The sequence below is a fragment of the Polyodon spathula genome, chromosome 12, assembly GCF_017654505.1.
Source record: "Polyodon spathula isolate WHYD16114869_AA chromosome 12, ASM1765450v1, whole genome shotgun sequence".
Lineage (NCBI taxonomy): Eukaryota > Metazoa > Chordata > Actinopteri > Acipenseriformes > Polyodontidae > Polyodon > Polyodon spathula.
The window spans coordinates 16,903,586-16,923,290 of NC_054545.1; the positions used below are offsets into that span (position 1 = coordinate 16,903,586).

General features: G+C 37.5%; 1 protein-coding gene across 2 annotated transcripts; it reads right to left on the reverse strand.

Moving 5' to 3' along the window:
• Positions 1-407: 407 nt before the first annotated feature.
• Positions 408-19,705, reverse strand: LOC121324985 (ras-related protein Rab-15-like). 2 transcript variants are annotated; one of them, XM_041267247.1, is made up of 7 exons: positions 19,324-19,703; positions 10,547-10,607; positions 6,899-6,959; positions 5,789-5,866; positions 4,790-4,879; positions 1,796-1,861; positions 409-1,083 (listed from the first exon to the last, which is right to left on the reverse strand). In XM_041267247.1, the coding sequence occupies exons 1-7, from the start codon at positions 19,445-19,447 to the stop codon at positions 925-927; spliced, it is 639 nt and encodes a 212-aa protein (XP_041123181.1). In that variant the 5' UTR covers positions 19,448-19,703; the 3' UTR covers positions 409-924. The 2 variants fall into 2 exon arrangements, with proteins under 2 accessions (XP_041123182.1, XP_041123181.1); XM_041267248.1 differs by lacking the exon at positions 5,789-5,866 and having other exon boundaries at positions 408-1,083; positions 19,324-19,705.

Below are 19,705 nucleotides of genomic sequence, written 5' to 3' on the forward strand. Positions count from 1 at the left end.
CGACACAGATATACAATATAAAGTTTTTTTTGTTTTTTTTAATACAGAATAACCAGTACCCATTCTATAAATTGCTCATTTAACATTTTTCATGATGTGTCTTTTAATTGCAAGAGACAAGAGACAAACTACACAATGAACATGACATTTCATTTCACACAAGGATAGAATGTCTAGGACAAACCTGTGGTGAAGGCAGATGACGCTGCTGGTATAACACAGAAAGAAGTGTCAGAAATAAGCAGAAAAACACTAATTGGTTAAGGAAGTGATCTAGGTAGGAGTGTAGAAGATTTACTGGTCGTTCTGCTTCCATCTGTAATGTAAAGTAAATATATATATATATATATATATATATATATATATATATATATATATATATATTATATATATATATATGAATAATACTTATGACAACCAGTTATGAAAAACACTGCAATATTTGTGAAAATACATCAAGACTGAAGAATGTATTTTCAATCATAGTCTCCATTTCCCAAAACACTGATAATAACGTGGAACACACTTACACCGAAAGTAACTGCAAAGAGATTGTGTGTTATAGCTGAGAACACGGTTAATCCGAGAGCACTCTGCTGAGGGATTACTGTTCTTCTGTTTTATGAACAATGTGTGTATACATTTCATTATAGGAAAAAACAAACATAGGTTAAAATGGCAGTAGTAGTTGTAAGTGTGCTAAAGTCGTTAACTGATTTGAAAAGAAATTACACCAAAATAACTACAAGAAAATAGACAGCGCATGAACATACAGTTTAAAAAAACCCACCTAATTCTCTGGACAAAAAAACCCCAAAAAACACAGAAAAACATTGCTAATCAAATTTTTGATTTAGCTTGTGTGAGATTGAGCTGGAAAGCAGCTGCAGTGGCAGAGGTACCCCAGTGCTCCCAGTCTGTTTCCTAACACCAGCAGGCTTTCTGAGAGTTGCCGCTTCCATCCCCTTTGCCCTCCTCATCCTCCAAGTCTGCTATGCTCAGTTCATCATTGATCGACACTCGTAACACATCCAGCTCCTTCTTGTGGGCCTGTAGAACTAGTTCTGTCAGTCGAGTGAATGACTGTGGGAAACACAAAAGAGGTTAGCAATTGTGATTGTGTTTATTTATGGCTATAAATATAATATAAACAAAGTCAAACTGAATGTTCAGGTCAAATGGTAACTGGGGGGTGGAGTCAGGGCCTACTTGAATGAGACTCCCTCACACAGTCGGTTCTTTTTTGGAGAGAGTCTAATGCTGGAAGGACTCAGAGTGCTATGTTTTGCGTGCTCCTTTAGGAAGGTTTAAGACGTATTTGTTTATTTTGTTGGGCGAGGAGATAATTATCGTCACATTTGCGTGTGACAACATATGTAATGTGAGAAGGGCTTAAGAAAGCTGCAAAACTTGAAACATTCTAAAAATTATAATATTTCAGTTTGTTTTTTCAACTGAAAAGGGGGTTAGGCAGCACCACAGGTTAATTTACTAGCTTTCCTCTAATGGAGGCCTGGATTTGTATTACAAAACAGCAAGTCAAATACACAAAACAACCACCACATTTGTTACAAGAGAAGCATTCTCATTTGTGAGGTAGTAATTTTAGTTTTAGGCCTAGGACTGAATAGCAGGCAGGGGGGTGTTCAGGGAAGAAAGGTCAAGGTCGCAGTCTCTGTCTCTGTCTGGTTCATGGCGTATCCTCTGTGTGTCTGCTTGAGTGGCTCAGAACTGAATGTCAGGCTTAAAAGAGCTGTGAGGGACATTTATCTGCCATTTAACATGCTTTTCTTACCTCCTTAATATTGTAATTGGTACAGGCACTTGTCTCAAAGAAGTCCATCCCATATTCGTTTGCCAGCTGTAACAGACACGAAGCAAAAATAGTTAGTGAGCAATCAAAGCTATTGGTGTGCAGCCACTTTGTAATAAAGGTAGGATTAGCAAAGAGAACCAAAAGGAATATTCATAAGAGGAGGATCCACACTGGGACTGGGCTGCAGTTTGTAGATAAGAATTAATAGAACTTGAAGAGCGGCCTCTAAGCAAGTAATCTCTAGTACAAGTGATAGTCTCAGACAGAAACATATAAAAATAATAATTAAAAGAAGGCATCTGGCTATTTCTTTATAACAGCAGCATATTACCATGACAAACCCCTAGCAGAGCCATTAGCATTGATCAGATTGCTGTGGTTATTTCACTTGAGGTAGGCTGGAAACAATTAATTCAGCCATCCTAATTGTGGAATAACTCCAGTAATGTTCATGGGGTATACTGTATATGTGATGTTACCACTGTGGTATTATTCTGCAAGGCTCCGCCCATTGCAAACACTTAAAAAATTTTATTGCAATGTTGTTAAAGGTGTTGATACACAACTTAAGGAAAAATAATAAACTCAGCACCATATATCTGAGTGCTAAAGACTGAAGTGTTGAGAATAAATGAGGTGGCTGTCATCACTGAGTAATGTATAAATTTAGCTGAATGTATAAATGACTGTAAATTATCTCTGAAATAAATGCCAATAGAAGGTCAAATAATTGACTTGAAAGCCTTGGACATAGTTCCTTTAAAACTGTCTAACATGTCATGCAATACACTTTTAGTGCTGGATGGGAAAATATTTGAAAACTAAGACATTTAAATCTGAAGCTACTAGATGTGTTGCCCTTTAAAATTTTAAACAGTTGTTTTAGCAAATGTCATTTCATTTTAAAATGCAATATCTGGTCGTACACTAGGTTAAGGAAAAATCTGGTTGCAAGCCTTGCTTTTTGACTGTCATGTACTTCCTGCGTCTTGTCCCCACCCTTACTGGCGTTTGTCCTGTCAATAATCAGTCAGCTGCTTCCCGTATTGACTGACATGCTTTCAGCCAGTAACAGGCTTTGACCTAAAAGACACTGCTGAGGTGAAATGACCCAGGAAGTACAAACAAACAACTAGACAATAAGGCATGGAAGCTGAGAACTTCCTTTATCCTAAAGCAGTACAGATACCACGTTTTAAAATGAAAATACATCAGTCCTGTAACATGGGGTTCTTTCCAACCTGCACTTGTTAAGACCTATTTAGCTAATGAAGGAGAAAAAAAGGTAACATTTATTAAATGAATTCTTTAGCTACAATTACTTTAAGATGATTTACCGGTAGATTTATTAACAGTATTGCTGGTTCCCCTTTTATTGTGCTCACAATCTTTTGGTTCTTGGCTTGTTTTTTCATCAATTCAGGATCTGCAAATATTTCAAACACAACGCTACAGAAAGAAAAAATACTGCTGCATCCTGGTACCGTTTCTGTAGGTCACATGGTCAGCTAGACCTCTGCAGTGAGTTTAAATCACTAAAACATGACGTGATTGCATGAGTTCCAAAAAGCTGCAGACACTTCTAAACTATAGCATTGTTTCTGAGACATCACCAATTTACAAAGTATTAAAAAAAAGCAAAGAATAAAAGAAAAGGGGGGCCAGAGATAATATTGCTAGTGCTCACAATAAGCATGAAAATGGATTTCATAACCTTGCTTAATCAGTGCTTCTTTAATCTAGAAACTCATGGACCTACATCGGAGTACCCTTTACATGAAATCCATTTGCCAAATACCGCGTCTGTGATCTTCAGAAGCAGCTCGAGTCAAACCCATATCTAGTTCTAGATCAAAGTCTTAAACATGTCTCTGAGGATAAAAGTGATGCGTTTGCTAATTAGGATCTAATAGATACAATGGTGTCTTCTACTTCTCTTTAATCTCGCTAGCTGATCAATTAGGATTTTGCTTAATATGTTGGTGCTTTCAGTGAATGTAGTTCTTGTGAGGGGCAATGGTGCTGGTTACAGCCCAGGAGGCAGTGAGGTACCTAGGGGCTGTGAGAGCTTCACCTCACCTCTCTGCAAACACATACTGCTGGGTATACAGTTATACAACTACACATCTGTTCACTGTATTACAGAAGTGCATTGTGGTTTTAGAATTGTTGCTCATGTGCAAACAGGCCTATTCCTCCTTCTAAGCAATGCACACACACTGAATTTCAGTGCTTTTTCCATGGTCATGCTATGCATTTACCATAACTTACCATATTTGTAAATGTGCTTTACCATAGATTAAAAGTACTTTACATTACACTTTATTACAGAGTACAGAGTTTACAGATTGTTTGCTGACCATAGTAGAGCTGTTCCAATAGCACTGAAACTCTGCATCCATTGGTCTTCCTCCATCAAGTTACATGAATAAAATTAGTTATTCTGACTTCCCTACCAGTATAGGGGTATAGGTATATCCAGCTGTGTGTTGTGTAGTGGTTTGTACACCTTTGTCTGGTGTTTCAAGCCTATTTTTTTACCTTTGCAATACAGTCATTTAGCAGCCTTTGTCCTTTGTAATACCCTGATTCCTTTTAGAATCAAAATAGAATATTGTACTCTTGTGTATGGTATGCCAATCTGAGGAATCACTTTGTATTAAAAACACATTTGTTTGCATAGTCATTTTTCTGGCATGCACTTTAAATGACAAACAAATCCTTTTTCAATCCACTTCAAATCCACATGAATCTTGTCCACTGCTTTATGAATCTAAAGAATTTTGGCTTGCCCCTTGGCCTCTTGGAGGAGGTGCCCTGATGAGGCAGCTGGTGTTAAACCTTGAACTGTTGGTTATCACTATAGGGAATCCTGGAGGTCAGTGAAGGCATTATGAATTGGTGCTTATCCAAAACTGTGATCTTTTCCTAGTGCAGATAAAAAGCTATCTGTAGCTCAGAAGAACTCCTCACCTTGACACCCTGCTCGATGGTCACCTGCCTTTCCCGTTGCTCATCTGCTTTGTTCGCGATCAGGATCTTCTGAACCTTTTCAGGGGCGTACTACAGAAGAAAGAGCAAGAGCCAATTCATCAAGAATTCAAACGGATTTCAAATATTTAGAGCCCTATTCAAGGCATTTTTAATAATTCAATTGTTCCTTTCTTTTTTTACACTGTTCCAAAAGCTTCCCTTTGCCCCTCATAATAGGGTACATTCCCAGCTGCATATTTTCAATTTCTTTATATTAATATTAAAAGTCATATTAAGCACATAACAGCTTCCACCTAAGAGGCTGACTACCTATTTCACCTACCTCTTTAGCTACACATTCCTGGAATACCCAACCTATCACATCACCACTGAACCTCCAATCAGGAAGACTGAAAATCAACAGACGACCTCTGTTCCTGCTGTCAACTACAGCCTGGAGCCTGGAGGTGGGGGGATATCTGTCTGGCGTGACCAGTAGGGGTCACTGAAGCGCAGTCAGGTGATCTTATCTCAGGAGGAGTGCAAATGTCACTTCAGCGCCCCCATCAGCAACTCGGCACAAACTGGATCTGAACCACGCTTGCATTACTCACACTGCACTCTAAACAGCAGTGCTTTTTCACAGTGAGCCATCTCACCCATAATTGACAAAATCCAGGACCTGTCATGTGATAGCTGTAACTAGAGTGTGTATAGATATATAGAGTATACTGTCACTGGTGTAAAAATGTGACCTATGGTTGCAGGTGTTATCTTAAATTACAATTCAAATAATTACATTAAAGCACAGGAAACATGAGGCATCCCTCCATGTGGTTTATGTAAAATTGATCCTACGAGAAGCTAACAATTTACAAAACAATTAAAAAAGAAAGGCTTTTTGCAAGCTTTTTTATAAACAGTGCATTTGAAGCCCATTAGAAGGAAGACACACCCGCGCCGAATCTGCTGACTTAAGACACAAATGGAAAAGCTTACCTCGTCTACATCACTAGCCCACTTCATGATGTGTTGAAAGGACCGTTCGCTTGTGATGTCATAGACTAAAAAGATTCCCTGACAAACAAACAGAATGGGGCTCAAAAAGGAGTTTCAAAAGTGGATAAAAAATAGGGTTAAATATTACCCCAAAAATGTAATTATTAACCTGACAACAGATATTTATATCTATATCAGAAGAATTGTCACTGTTATTCCAAAAATCTGACAAAAATCGGTTTCTTTAAATTTCCACTTACCTGACAAAGGGATCATTGAGGTCTTGAAAGCAAGTGTTTGTATATCAGTTAATCTCTACAGTATCAACTTTTCAAAATAGTGATTTAGTTTTAGTGCAATTCCCTGTTTAAAAGGATTTCAGCTTAAGAAGCTAAGGTTGCATAAGCAATAAGGGAGTTTATAATGAAGACAATTATTTGGCCTGAAGATTATTTCATAGTAGCTAAGGAAAACCGTTTTAAGCTTTGACTTAAAACTGTGAGAGATGAAAATAACATACAAGCCCTTGGGCGAATGTTAAATAATACATCAATAAGAACATGCTGTAGGGACCTGAACTCATTTGAAGGGTAATGGTTATTTGTATTTTTTATAAGGCAGTACAGAGTAGGCAGTATAAAGCTTGTCCCTTCCTACAGGTGAGCTGAATGCAGAGAAGTGTAATCTTCAGACCTGGTGTTCTAAAAGTGCTTGAAATTCCTCTGTTAAGTGTTCTCATATATGAATACTTCATAAAGCACAAGCACGCATTGTAAAGCATATTTTAAAATATGACAAACCAAGGTAAACTATGATACAGTAAATGCATGGTAAAACTGCACACATGCCGTGGTAAATGTTTATAAGAGAAAACACTGAATTATGGAAATTCAGCCACACGGAGTGGTATACAAAAGCAATACATTGGTAATAAGCAACCAAATGTATTAAATAAAGTATTAGAACAAAATGCAGAACGTCTCCGGAAGACATTTGCTGCTGACTGAAATGAGCAGTCAGTCCCACAGGTGCAGTGTTACCCCATATATCAGTCATTTGCAACCAATGCAGAATGACTGGATGGGGAGGTTGTTTGTACATGTGTCCTACCTGGGCTCGTCTATAATACTGTTTGGTGATGGTCTGGTAACGCTCCTGCCCCGCAGTGTCCCTGAAAGAGGTGAGAATGAGAAAGAAGCACAGTCAACATCCCACTTTAATACTCATGTTACCACTGATATTGTAAAGGCATCATTTCATCAAGCACCCTGATGAGGGATACTGGAGTAGATCAGGTTAAAACCATAGCCAAGTATAGAAAAGTAAAGGACGATGAAGCACTGGGAAGTATGGTATAGCGTGGAAAAGCATAGTAAAAAGTGACGTAATCTATGGGAAATGCATAGTAAACCAAGGAAAATGAATAGTAAACTGTTAACGCATGGTAAATGCTAAACTATAGTTACTGAAAATTTTGTAAAGGTATGGTACTGTATATACATACAGTAGTAAAACGTTGATTTACATGGAATGCCTTAGCAAAACGAGATCTAGACATGGGGAAATCTGAAATTCAGAAAGAACAAAAGTCTCTTTTCTTGATCTTGTTTTCATTGCATTTCAAAATGCAGTACATTGTCTTCTTCTATGTACTATAGTTTGTAAAGAAACCTCAACTTGATACAGATTTGGTAAAGCTGAAGTAGACATTTAACACATTAGCCTCTAACTACAAGTAAACTCACAATATCTGTGGGTCACGCCAACGCTGTGATAACTGGTGTAACAGGGCGGAGCATTTTAACCACAATGCAGAAGAGCTGGCTTATCTGCATTGCTGGTTTTAGAGCTTTTAACCTCATCTCTTCTCACCTTAAGGTGACAGAATTCGTAACGGCAGTGCATCACACTGCCTTCTTTACTCTAGAAAACCGCTGGTTCAGCTTTTACATCTCTTGACTGTTGATGTTCAAGGTTTAAAACAGTACTCAGTGATCACAGAGCCGGCCGCAATGCCCTGGCTAGGCTCCAGTTACTGTCCCACAAACCCAGCTAACTCACTCAGCTGTTTGAGGCACCAGGTTTGCTGCTTCGGCTTTTTTGTGTTCATTAGTAATTCTGTAACGATCACATACTCCCACACTAAGGATACAAATAAGAAATTAAAGTGTAATCTACATACAGCCAACTGTCGTTTAAACAAACTTGGATAAAACACATTTTCTGACAACACATTTTCTACATGGTCCCAGCCAAACTTAGCAGTCGCTTACTGTAAAACACGTCTTACAATACAAATTCACTTTACACAAATTTCCTATTTGTGCGAAATTTGTTGGAGACCCCAAGGAAGAAAAATGTGAATACAAGAAATTGCCCTAGTTCAAACAGCTGAGTGTAAAGGATATTGGGGACTGTATTAACCTGCATCCAGATTAGTACCTCTGTCAGTATTTTAGTGCTGTTTTGGGACTACTGATCCTACGATGCATTTCAAGTCTCCAAATTTCCATGAAGCATTGAAATCAGTGACCAGAGCAAAAAAGGATAGCAATTGTTATCCATGTAGACAAAAGTGGACCACCTTACAAGAAAAAGAAAGATTTCAACATTCCCATGTACACTTCCTCAACCGTTCTAAAAAAAAAAACGGGATAGAACAATACTGTCCTATGAACAGCTAAACTGTGGATTCTCACTACCCTTGTTTTGGAGGTTTAAAAATGCCTGTGATCAGAATGGGACATGCAGATTTCAAGCGCAGTTCATTTGCAACCTTACATTCAATAAAATGCACTGTACTTTTAAATATATAATACTTGTCATTGTACTGTAATTAAAATTTGATTTCAGTGTTACTGTAAATTCAATAAAAACTGACACTACACATTTCTCTTAGATTCCAGAGCATAAGAATTACTGATGACCTTTTTTTCTGGTCTCTTGAAATTCGTATTAATGAGAGTTGACTCTATGTTTAAAAACGTATCATAGGCATAGTCTCCACAAGGTGCTGGAAGGTGTCTATAGCTATAGCTACACCTATAGCTGTCTTTTGCCCCTCTATCCTTTACTGCTTGCTATCACAGCTGTCTCTCACAGTGACCACTGTTTTTCTATTGCTGATACACTCTGACGACTCTTGCAGCAGCCTAACCAACATGACTTGTCCTTGCTTCAGTGGCACCTGCTCCACTATCATACCTCTTTCGAATGCTGTTCGATTTTGCCTTTCCCTATTTCTGGTAGACTGTTTGTAACTGTGCTGCTCTCACGGCTTTACAGTGCTGCAGGCATGACAGGATCAAAGTGAACTGCATCTCTAGTTTAAGTGATTCCAATTATAAAGCAGCCAGAAACTGTATATTCTTTGTGGGCCAAATATGACTTAATCATACCAAGATCACGAATTCACTGTTTGTGAATTCATATGTGTGTGCATTTGTGTTTTACAAACATTACATTTTTAGAAACATAACCGTTATGATAGACGTAGAGTATTACTTAAAGCCTGTGCTTTAGAGCCAGACAGAAATTAATTATCTTGTTATACAAAAGACACTAGATGGAAGGGAATATTTGTATTTATGTCAAACTTGCAGTTCGCAAACCCACCCAATTAAGAGTCTCTAACTGCAACGACATGCCATCGTTCTGCTGAACCTGTTTTTCTGGTTCGGTAGTTACACCTGCTAAAAACCTTTCACTAAGGCATCTGTACAGGTTTGATGGATTTTGTTTTATTTGTTCTACAATACTCCAGATTTGAGAACAGAGAATGTAACTGTTCAAAAGTCTTGTTATCTTGTGCAAAAGGCAATCTTAAATATTGAGTGCAATAGGGTTGAATTTGTGCCATCAATAATATATTGTAGCATCACCCAGTAAACATCCTAAAAAAACTAAATGAGCCCTCTTAGCTTTAAAGAGCAACTTGGAACGGGTATGGTACGGTCACTTTGGATCTGTTTGTGTCATCGCATCCTATAACTTTATAGCACCCATTTGGCCTCAATAGAGCTTTTAGAATCATGTTTAAACTCAGGGCATCAGGTAAACGACAGTGTGCAACACTGTCCCTAGTGAATGTTAGAAGCACACTTATTCAATGTGGTATATTTCTTACCGACATTTTTCCAGACTCATATGAAGCAGAGTGTTGAAGGTGGACAAGTTAATGGTCACATGACGTACTGAGGGTTTAAACATGATGCTGACAGCTGTACCTTTTAAGAAATGTAATAAACTCAATGACAAATGTTTCGACTAGTGGCATGTTACTGGCTGTACAGGGGAAGCAGCTGGTTGGCTAAGAACAATGAAGAAGTTCTTGAAGGGATGGGGGCAATTTAACAAGGTGACATGGTGAGGAAGTGCAGGACTACCTGAAAGCAGGGCTTCCAAAACAAGACGTTTCTTTAACCCAGAAATATTATGTTTGAAAAATATGTTTGTTATAATGAATGAAATGGAAGTGCACGACCGGCAAGATTTATGGAATAATTTTACTAGCTACAACTGCTTTAAGATTCTCTGCAAGTTGCTATTGACCACTGTTGTCATTGATGTCCTGCAATGTTTGTGTCTTCTATAAAGTAGGTGATGTGTGACAACTGTTGCAACAGATAGTTTAGTTTGATGTTTCTAGGAACACCTCTTGGAAATGAACAGCTACAACTTAAGGGTTTATCCTGGAGAGACTTTTTCCTATTAAAACAAAAACAAGCAATTTTAGTTCTCAAACCATTTTGTACTTACCATATCTGTATTCTTACTTTGATTCCATCTACTTCTACCGTCTTCATTTTAAAGTCAACCCCTAAAACAGAAAGAATACGCTTCATTTTAACAACATGTCTGCTCAAGTACTTTAGCATTTGCCTCCAACGGTTTCCATGGACACCTATCCAGGATTACAAATGAACACAAAAGCACGAGTTGTTCAGGGAGTTCCATTTTAATCTACTGTATTAACAAAGGGATTTTCTGTTAAAACATTGAAAAGAAAATCAACAAAAGCTTGCTGTCTTTTACAAAAGGCGATATCATGAATTTATCAGAAGCCATACAAAAATTGCTTGGCTTTCTTTAATACAATTGAGAAAATGTGCAAGAGACAGCAACAACTATAGAAGCATTTTTAATACAAGCCCGACATCAATACAAATCAAACAGGATGTCTAGTTTTTGCATGTACTGAAAATTCCCATTCGTGTGAATGTCCCTTACAAGTATGCTGCAAGGCCCAAAGCTTATGATTCAGTAACGGAAGTGGGTGCCAACATGTTATACAGTCCAGGGTAGCATGGTGATGCAATACAATTTGTGAAATGAATGCACATGAAAACAATGGGGTTGAATTTTACTCTTATTCCCTACTTTCTTTTATACTATATTGACAAAATGAGCAAACATACCTCCAGGCTACAGTCAAACAAACAGGTAACAGTTTATGTGGCCTCCTCTGACACACATCACCCTCCGTAACAAGCGATACCATAGAAGACCACATTGACATCAAACACTTTTGAGACCAATGGGCTGCCCAAGGCAGGTGGTGGCAGCACTCCTTCCCCTGCATTATAGCTGGTTTAGACGTAGCGTTCGAATCAAATGATATACAATCTATCATAATGCAGCTGAAATGGCTCAGACACAATTATCATCAATGCTGGGCTTCAGTCCAATAAAATTGAACTGTACATGCTAATTTTCATATTCACAGGTAAGTAGTATTATAAGGCAATGGCATTCAAGTAATCACCCAGACAGGTCATGCTCAAGGGTGTTTCATACTTTGTTATTACATACTCTTGTTTTGAAAGAAAACGCTTCTTATACTGCTGTCAGCATTGCTGTTTTTTAATAAGAACATTAATCAGTTTTGCCGTTTTAGTTTGTGCTGTTAAACAGCAACCTCAGAATGCAGAATAATAGCATCCAGTTACTATCACATTGCTGGGAAAGCTATCACCTAAATGGCTCTTCAAGGTTTTCTTCACAGTAATGCACTGGGATTCATTAAAAGTGAATATATTTTAATAGTTGACACCATCTGGCTGACGTACAGACAGCCAGATACACAAAATGTGATGCTTTCAATAAAGCAGCTAAATAATGTTAATATCAACACTCCTTAAACACCCGGAATCTGATACTCTTAATAACGCATGCTATAAAGCTATGATTATAAATAGCAGTTCCATCAACAGTAAAACAACTTCCATAAGAAATTACTCATTTATTGGCAAGATTCACATCTTAAAATACAAGCAAAAACTGTGATAGTACTGCTAAAAACAGGTAAGAAAATACAAGCAAAGACTGATAATACTACTAAAAAGAGGTAAGAAAATACAAGCAAAGACTGATAATACTGCTAAAAGAGGTAAGAAAATAAAGCACTGATAATACTGCTAAAAGAGGTACGAAAATACTAGCAAAGACTGTTATAATGCTGCTAAAAGAGAAGAAAATACAAGCAAAGACTATGATAGTACTGCAAAAATGAAAAGAAAATACAAGCTGGGCGCTGGGGGCTGGACTATAAATTGGAAACATAGCACATTATTTGTTTTATTCAAAAAAATCACTTTTGTAGGTATTCTGGTACAGCAGGCAGACACAGCTACCCAAGCCTTATACAGTGTACTTGCATGAATAGCTTCAAATTGAGGTTCCCAAACATTATCGTCTCACAGGTATCCTGACTGAGGAGCCCCACCTAATGTATAGCGTTCTCCTTACAAGCAGACCCTTGCTGAGGTCAGTGTAGTACATGCCGTGTTCGAAATAACCTCCAGCAACAGCAGTGACCATGTAAATGAACATGGTGTTGGGTTACATGGGAGACAGTATTTCTGTGTGCTGTCACTCCCCTGAAAGCTGCTAGTTATTGAGGGAGTAGCGCACAAGTACTTAACCGAGCCCATGAGGTGAGCTGAGGAGCTTAACGAAGCTGTCTGTTAAGCACACACATGTCCATCTCACATGAAAAATCTCAAACCTGGAGATCAGTTGGTTAGTGTTTCACACTACGTCACCCTACTGTAGTTTCAATGCTCTAGTTTAAGTTAGTTCTAGTTTAGTCTATCTTAAGTTAAATGTTTTTTGTTTTTTGTTTTTTTTATGCTACTTTTAAAATGTTGTTATTTTGTAGTTAAGGGTGCTATGAATTTAAATGTTTTACAAGTTTTAAAAGTTTAGAATTCTTCCTAAATGTTTACCCATTGTCAAAGATATGCATGTCAAATACAGAGGCAGCTGTAGGTTTTACAGGTATGCAGTAGTTTGTGTACAGTGGGTTTTTATTCAATATTTACTCAAAGTCTTTTCCACTTACACATTGTGCACATGTTGTGTCATCCATAATAATGTTGAAGTGCAGGGGTGGCCAAAGTTGGCCCTTCCACTCCTGGTCTTTGTACCAACCCTGTTCTGAATCGTTTCACTGAACCCAATTAATCCTCCATCAAGATGCTGAAGTAGTTAATTATGTAATATGTTACCTGTTAAACCTGGAGTGGAGTCACCCTCCAGGACCGTGACTGGACACTCCCGTTGCAGTGCATCATGAAACGATAGCAGCACTCTAATTGAGGGTTTCTCATCAAGGCTGATTGGATACACATTCACAACATGTTACAGTTTAAACATTTAAACATAGTTACTACTAGTGTAAACATTTAGGAAATTAAAACGGAAACCAACGCTCGTAATTGTTAGCACCCTGAGACGCTGTACTACATAAAAGACGCTATAAAAATGCATTCCCTTACAACATGACACTGCACCTTTAAAAACATGTTAATGTGTGTGTGTCTTCTTTACTGCTTCCTTTGACCTTTTCTTCGCTCCTTCCCTGTGTGCCCCCCATTCTCGTCCCCCAGCCCCTGTGGTTTTATTTCCTATTTGTTTCCTTCTGTACAGGGCAGCTCTGCATACTATCTCAATAGCTGAGGCGTGAATCATTAAATTTCTCTTGAATCGGCTTCACTACAGACAAGCATGGCTGGATTACATCTGAGGTATCTATAAAAAGCTGGAAGGATGCATATTGAAAACCCAGGAGGGCCGAGCAATACAGCTTAATAATAAACCCGCTGTGTTGATGCTGAGCAAGAAAAAGGCCACCAGAACCATATTGCTCTACATACAGAAACTATACAGACACAAACGATATTAACAAATTTAGTGAGGAAGTTGTTTTGAGTAGGAAAAACTAGATGTTACAAGTCCCACCTACAATCTTTTTACAACCCTAAAAACAAATAAGATTTCTGGGTATCACTGCATTAGGCTTGAGCGTTAAAAATGCATATTTTTATTCAATGATACCAAGTTAGTGAGTAAGGGGTCTGAGTGGGATAAAATGAGAAATAAATGTAGCTGCCGCAGTCATTCGGTTTCAACGCTGTTTATGTATTGAGGCATCAATGTCTGCCATCATTACCTGACAGATAATTGACAGTGGCGACAGTTAGGCATCCCAAGCTGACGGTAAGGGCAGTTAATGAAAGACAAGGTCAGTAATGTACTGGCAAATACTGCTGTGAAAGATATTAATGCTGTTATCAACCGAAAAAAAAAAAAAAACAGTTTTCTGTATAAAGACATTTTTTAAATGTACTTCTGGGTTATATTTTGAAATGATTCGCTTGGGCTGGTTGAAACGTATGTTGCTTTTGTTAGACGCCACCTACACGTAGGATAACGACCACTCTACTTAGATCCTGATTAGCTGAGACCGTTTGCGAGTTTTATGATAACGCATCAGATTTTAGTACAGTGCGCCCAAGTTATTTCATAATCGATAACTGTGGCAAAGTGGTTGATTGTGCACAGGTGCAGGAGTGATGAAGTACAGAATTAACAGACAGAGAGTTGTAATCCATTTTTAATTATAATCCTGGTCTGGTGACCAAACAATAAATCCAGGCAATACACAACAAAGTGTAATGCACTGGAAACAAACAAACTGGTTGCAGTCCCAAATAATAAACACACGTATCTTTCCCACAATGTACAAACACGGTCGTTGTTTTGTTGTTATTTGGTAATGATTTTTGTGGTTCTGAAATCAAGAACAAAAAATGAATTCAAGTGGAACACCACAGGACTAGCAGCTAATGTATTCGAAACTCATAGGAATTTACAAGTGTATTAAGATTCCTAATGAATTTACTAAGAACAGCACAGAAATAAGAGCTATGGCTCTTAATAACAATATTTAAAAGTGCAAAGAAATTAATGAAAGCTCAGATGGCTCCTGCTAAAAAAGAAGCAAGCAAATGTATTTAAAGCTTTGGCAAGAATTGTAAAGAGGTCTAATAAAAGCTTTACAGTATCTTTGTTAACACAGTTTAATGAGACAGCAGCACACACTGGATTAAGTATTGCAATTATGGACAGATCAAAGTGTCCAGCAGTCCTCAGTGGTAAATCAGAATAGGCTATGCAGTGAAATTATTAATGACTTCTTTCATATCTGTCAGCAAGAATGTGGTAAATCTATTTTTATACTTGCACAGTGGCAGCAAACACTATTCAGACAGTTACCATATATTTCTATAATCATTGTTCTGTATATTACAGGCTCAAAATAATTGTGTAAATCTGTTTTGAACTTCTATTGGCTACATGGGTCTCAATTGAAAACAATGTTATTATATATAATTACAATGTACTTGACGTGTACATCTTTTTGCATGATCTATGTAAGTACACAATTGTGTCAGAAAAGGGTTAAGATTAGAGTAAGGCTGCATTCACACTGGGTCTGTTTCAAATGGATGAACTGGTTTGTGTTGTTTGAAAAAATGCCAGTCTATATGAGTTGCTAGTGCGTGGTGAGCTGAGGACACCAACTGAGGCCCTCCCCCCCTTGGGTGGTGCTTGGCCAATTGTGAGCCACCCCCTGGGAACTCCTGTCCATGGTTATAGAATGGAATAGCCTGGACTTGAGCTAGTGACCTCCAGGCTACAGGGTGCACCCTGCACTCCATGCAGAGTGCCTTTGCTGGATGCACCAGTCGGGAGCCCCCACCCTTTTCAATTTTTTTCAGGACCATGTTTGCGTTCACAATGGAGTTCTCACGTGCACTCGGTTCGTTTATATCTGAAGTGGATGTTTACAATATCTTGCAAGGCATATTGAAAGATGGCAGCTATGGAAGTATTTTTCCAATTTTTAATATAGCATGTTTTAGGAAGCAGGGGAATGGGGGAGCACTTCACTAATTTAATTAGCACATGTGTTGAAAATAGTGCAGTAGTCAGTTACGCAACACTGCACTGTTCTCCAACTGTAGGCATTCATTTGAGAAAAGACACTATATTTTACTATTTTTGTCCAGTTGGATTTTGGTGTCTAACCAAATTTATATCAGAGCTTTAGTTTCTCATACTGTCCATGTAATTTGGGTTACCAGATTTTCATAGTTTCCAGATTCGCTGACACCATACCAACTCCGAAGCTATTAAAATAACAGTATATAACAGTCCAATAATACTTCAAAAAGTAAACATTGGTGTATTTATTGCAGATCATAACAACTCACTATTTTCTTTATATTGTCATCTCAAAACATGTTGAATGTAAAATAAAAAATAAAAAAATAATAAATAATAAAAATGATTAATCATATAATCCAGAAAATTGTTTATTTTATTTATTTATTTAAATTTAGTTGTTGCCAATTATTTTTGTTATTTTTCTCCCAGTTTGAAATGCCCAATTATTTTTAGGCTCAGCTCGCTGCTACCACCCCTGCAATGACTCGGGAGTGGCGAAGACGGACACACGCTGTCCTTTGAAGTGTGTGCCGTCCTTTGAAGTGTGTGCCGTTTACACACTGCGGATTCACCATGCAGCCACAGCATAGGAGGACAACGCAGCTCCTGGGCAGCTAACAGGAAAGCCCGCAGGACACCCTGGCTGATCTAAACCCCACTGGCGACGCTCAGACAATTGAGTGCTGCCTCCTGGGAACACCCGTCCACAGTTGGCTGTGGAATAGCCCAGACTCGAACTGGTGACATCCTGGCTATAGGGCGCATCCTGCACTCACGCAGAGCGCCTTTACTGGATGCGCCACTCGGGAGCCCCTGTTTATTTTAATTTTGAATGGCACTAACACAAAATAATAAATTACTCTGCTACTACCTTACTCAGCACACTGATATACACTTCAAGTACATTGTATTTACTAAGTAACTACTATGTAAATACACAGAAATTAGAGACACAACGTAAAGTGTTGCCCAATGTAGATTGCATATCTAAAGGGGTGTTAAATGATACAGTATGCAAATCAAACTAATTAGTGTCAATCAAGAAATATGTTAAAAGCTACTTATAAGACATAAGTTTCTCAAGACCGAAGCAAAGACAAATTGGCATAACTGCACAGGCCAGCAAAGAAGACGGCAGGGTGTGTCACGATTTATAAAGTCTGTAAAATAAACTTTTTTTTTTTTTTTTGTAGCAGTGTATATAAAACAGCATGTTCAACGGTTAATTGTAACAGACGTTTAATTACTTCTATGAATACTTTCATAGTATTTGGATACTTTTATATATACTTTATTACATGGCAGTGGGTACATTTAACAGCAATTGTGAAATCTGTGATAACCATGAAAAAATACAGCATTTAATTATAACCAGCGCAGCATGTGATAAACGCTTGTAAAATCAAAAGTTACTTGTTCACTAAGCACATAAGGCCCCTAGTTTTCTAATAATTACCCTAAAAAAACTGCATTTTAACATAAGGAACATGGATTTGAAAGCCTTGTTTAGCACTCCTCTGAACCTCATCCAACTGAACTGGAACATGTGACAAACTGTGTGAGAAAAGCATTTCACCACAACCAAATGCAGCTCAGTATCTCTCTCTTTGTGTTTAATTTTAGAAAGTACTGCAGCACGAGAAATTGTCATGATAATATTATTATTGGAGGGGGAGGGGGTGAAAACATGATGCTAGAAATGACCTAACCCAGACAGAATGTAATATAAGTTGTATTAGAAATACATTTTATACTCTACGATCCTTACTAAGGATAACTAGAAAACATGAAGATTTAGACATAACATTTCACCTACTTCTAAATCGTATTGTAAAAGTGGATGATGCTTGCTTGCTTGCTTTATATATATATATATATATTATATATATATAGATATATATATATATATATATATATATTATATATATATATAATAATTTATATATCTAACAACTATGGACATGTGTTTGCTCAATGATTATGAAGTAGTTTCAATGCAATTGTCTAGCTGCAATCAGATTCAGTGACCTACAGCACAGGATTGAGATTCAGGGTTGGTGGTGACCGTGTAAGTTTACCAAGCTATTTGTACACAATTCTGGCGGGCTGGGTGGGTGCCTCTTGAAAGAAGCTATTGACATCAGGTTGCAGCCTTGCTGAGACGACTAAAGTCGTTGAAGTAAACTTCAGCATTCATTCCTCCAGAGAAATCAAAGGGTAGACATGTCCTAATAAAATGTCCAAGAAGTATTAGTTTACAAATATCTGTACCAACTTGTTTCTTTTCATCGCTTTCGTCTCCTTAAAACAGACTCAAATTAATTATATTTCTGTGTAAAAATTAAATAAGTTTGATTCTCTGGCTTGAAATATTATGTATTCGACAGAAAAGCGAAACTGTTTAAACAGGCTACTGTATGAACGTGTAAAGGTTATTTGACAGCATATAGAACTTAAAAAAAAAAAAAAATCTGCAGCAATCCGCAAGTCCGTTTTTATATATCATACAACCATACTATCACACCACAAGAACACATCATTTTATCAATAATGCACGCACTAGTGTCTCCCATTGACAGTAGCAAATTCCGATGACACTGATGAAACTATAATATACCATAAGCTATATGTAAAGAACTCCCATTATGAAATACCGAAGTATTCCTAAATTACGCATATTCTAATTTGAATAACGTTTATATTTATCCAGGTTAAAAAAAAATGACATTGCGCTTCTTTTTTTTTTTTTTTTTTTTTTTTTTTTTTTAAAGACAATTTGTAATGAGAAGACTGAAAAATAGACAATAAAGGTTGTCTATTTTTCTAAAGAGGTTTTCATTTATTAAGGTAACACAAACACAACACATACTTACTAAAAGTGTCATATAGCCAATAGACAACAAACACTACGCAACAAACAAGAATCTTCGCAATTGATGCGTGAGCAAAACCTAAAGAAAACAATATACTGAACTACATGTATGTACAGATAATGTATATATATATATATATATATATATATATATATATATATATATATATATATATATATATATATAGATATGAGAGAGAGAGAGAGAGAGAGAGAGAGAGAGAGAGAGAGAGCGAGAGAGAATTCAATTTTAAAAAAAGCTTTGAGACGTGCTATTGTCGGCAGCCAACATAAACAAGATGCACAACGCGTTAGAATACATCAAGCCTTTAACAGCATCTAATCATTACCAAAGTGCAGCCTTACTTACCTATTGTAGAAATATGCGAAGAGTGGAATTCATTATCTGTGAATCTGCACAGCAAACACGTTTTCCCAACCCCAGAATCACCGAGCAGAAGCAGTCTGAATAAAACATCATACTGCTTTGCCATGATCAGCTGCGGAACCCTAAGGGTTGTTAACTCTGCAACGAAGCACTAATTGTAGCTAATATATAATCTCCCATATTTGCTCAACGGATGAAACTGGAAGCCGCTCACTGCATGGTTTCTCAATACTGCCTGGGGTTCTCGCCGGTGTATTATATTAATCACACTGTGTTTTTCTCTCGTTAAAGCTGAAGGGAGGATCCTCCAGCGTTGTTTCACTATGAGGCTGCTCGTTGGAAACAAGAAATGTAGGGAGCCGTT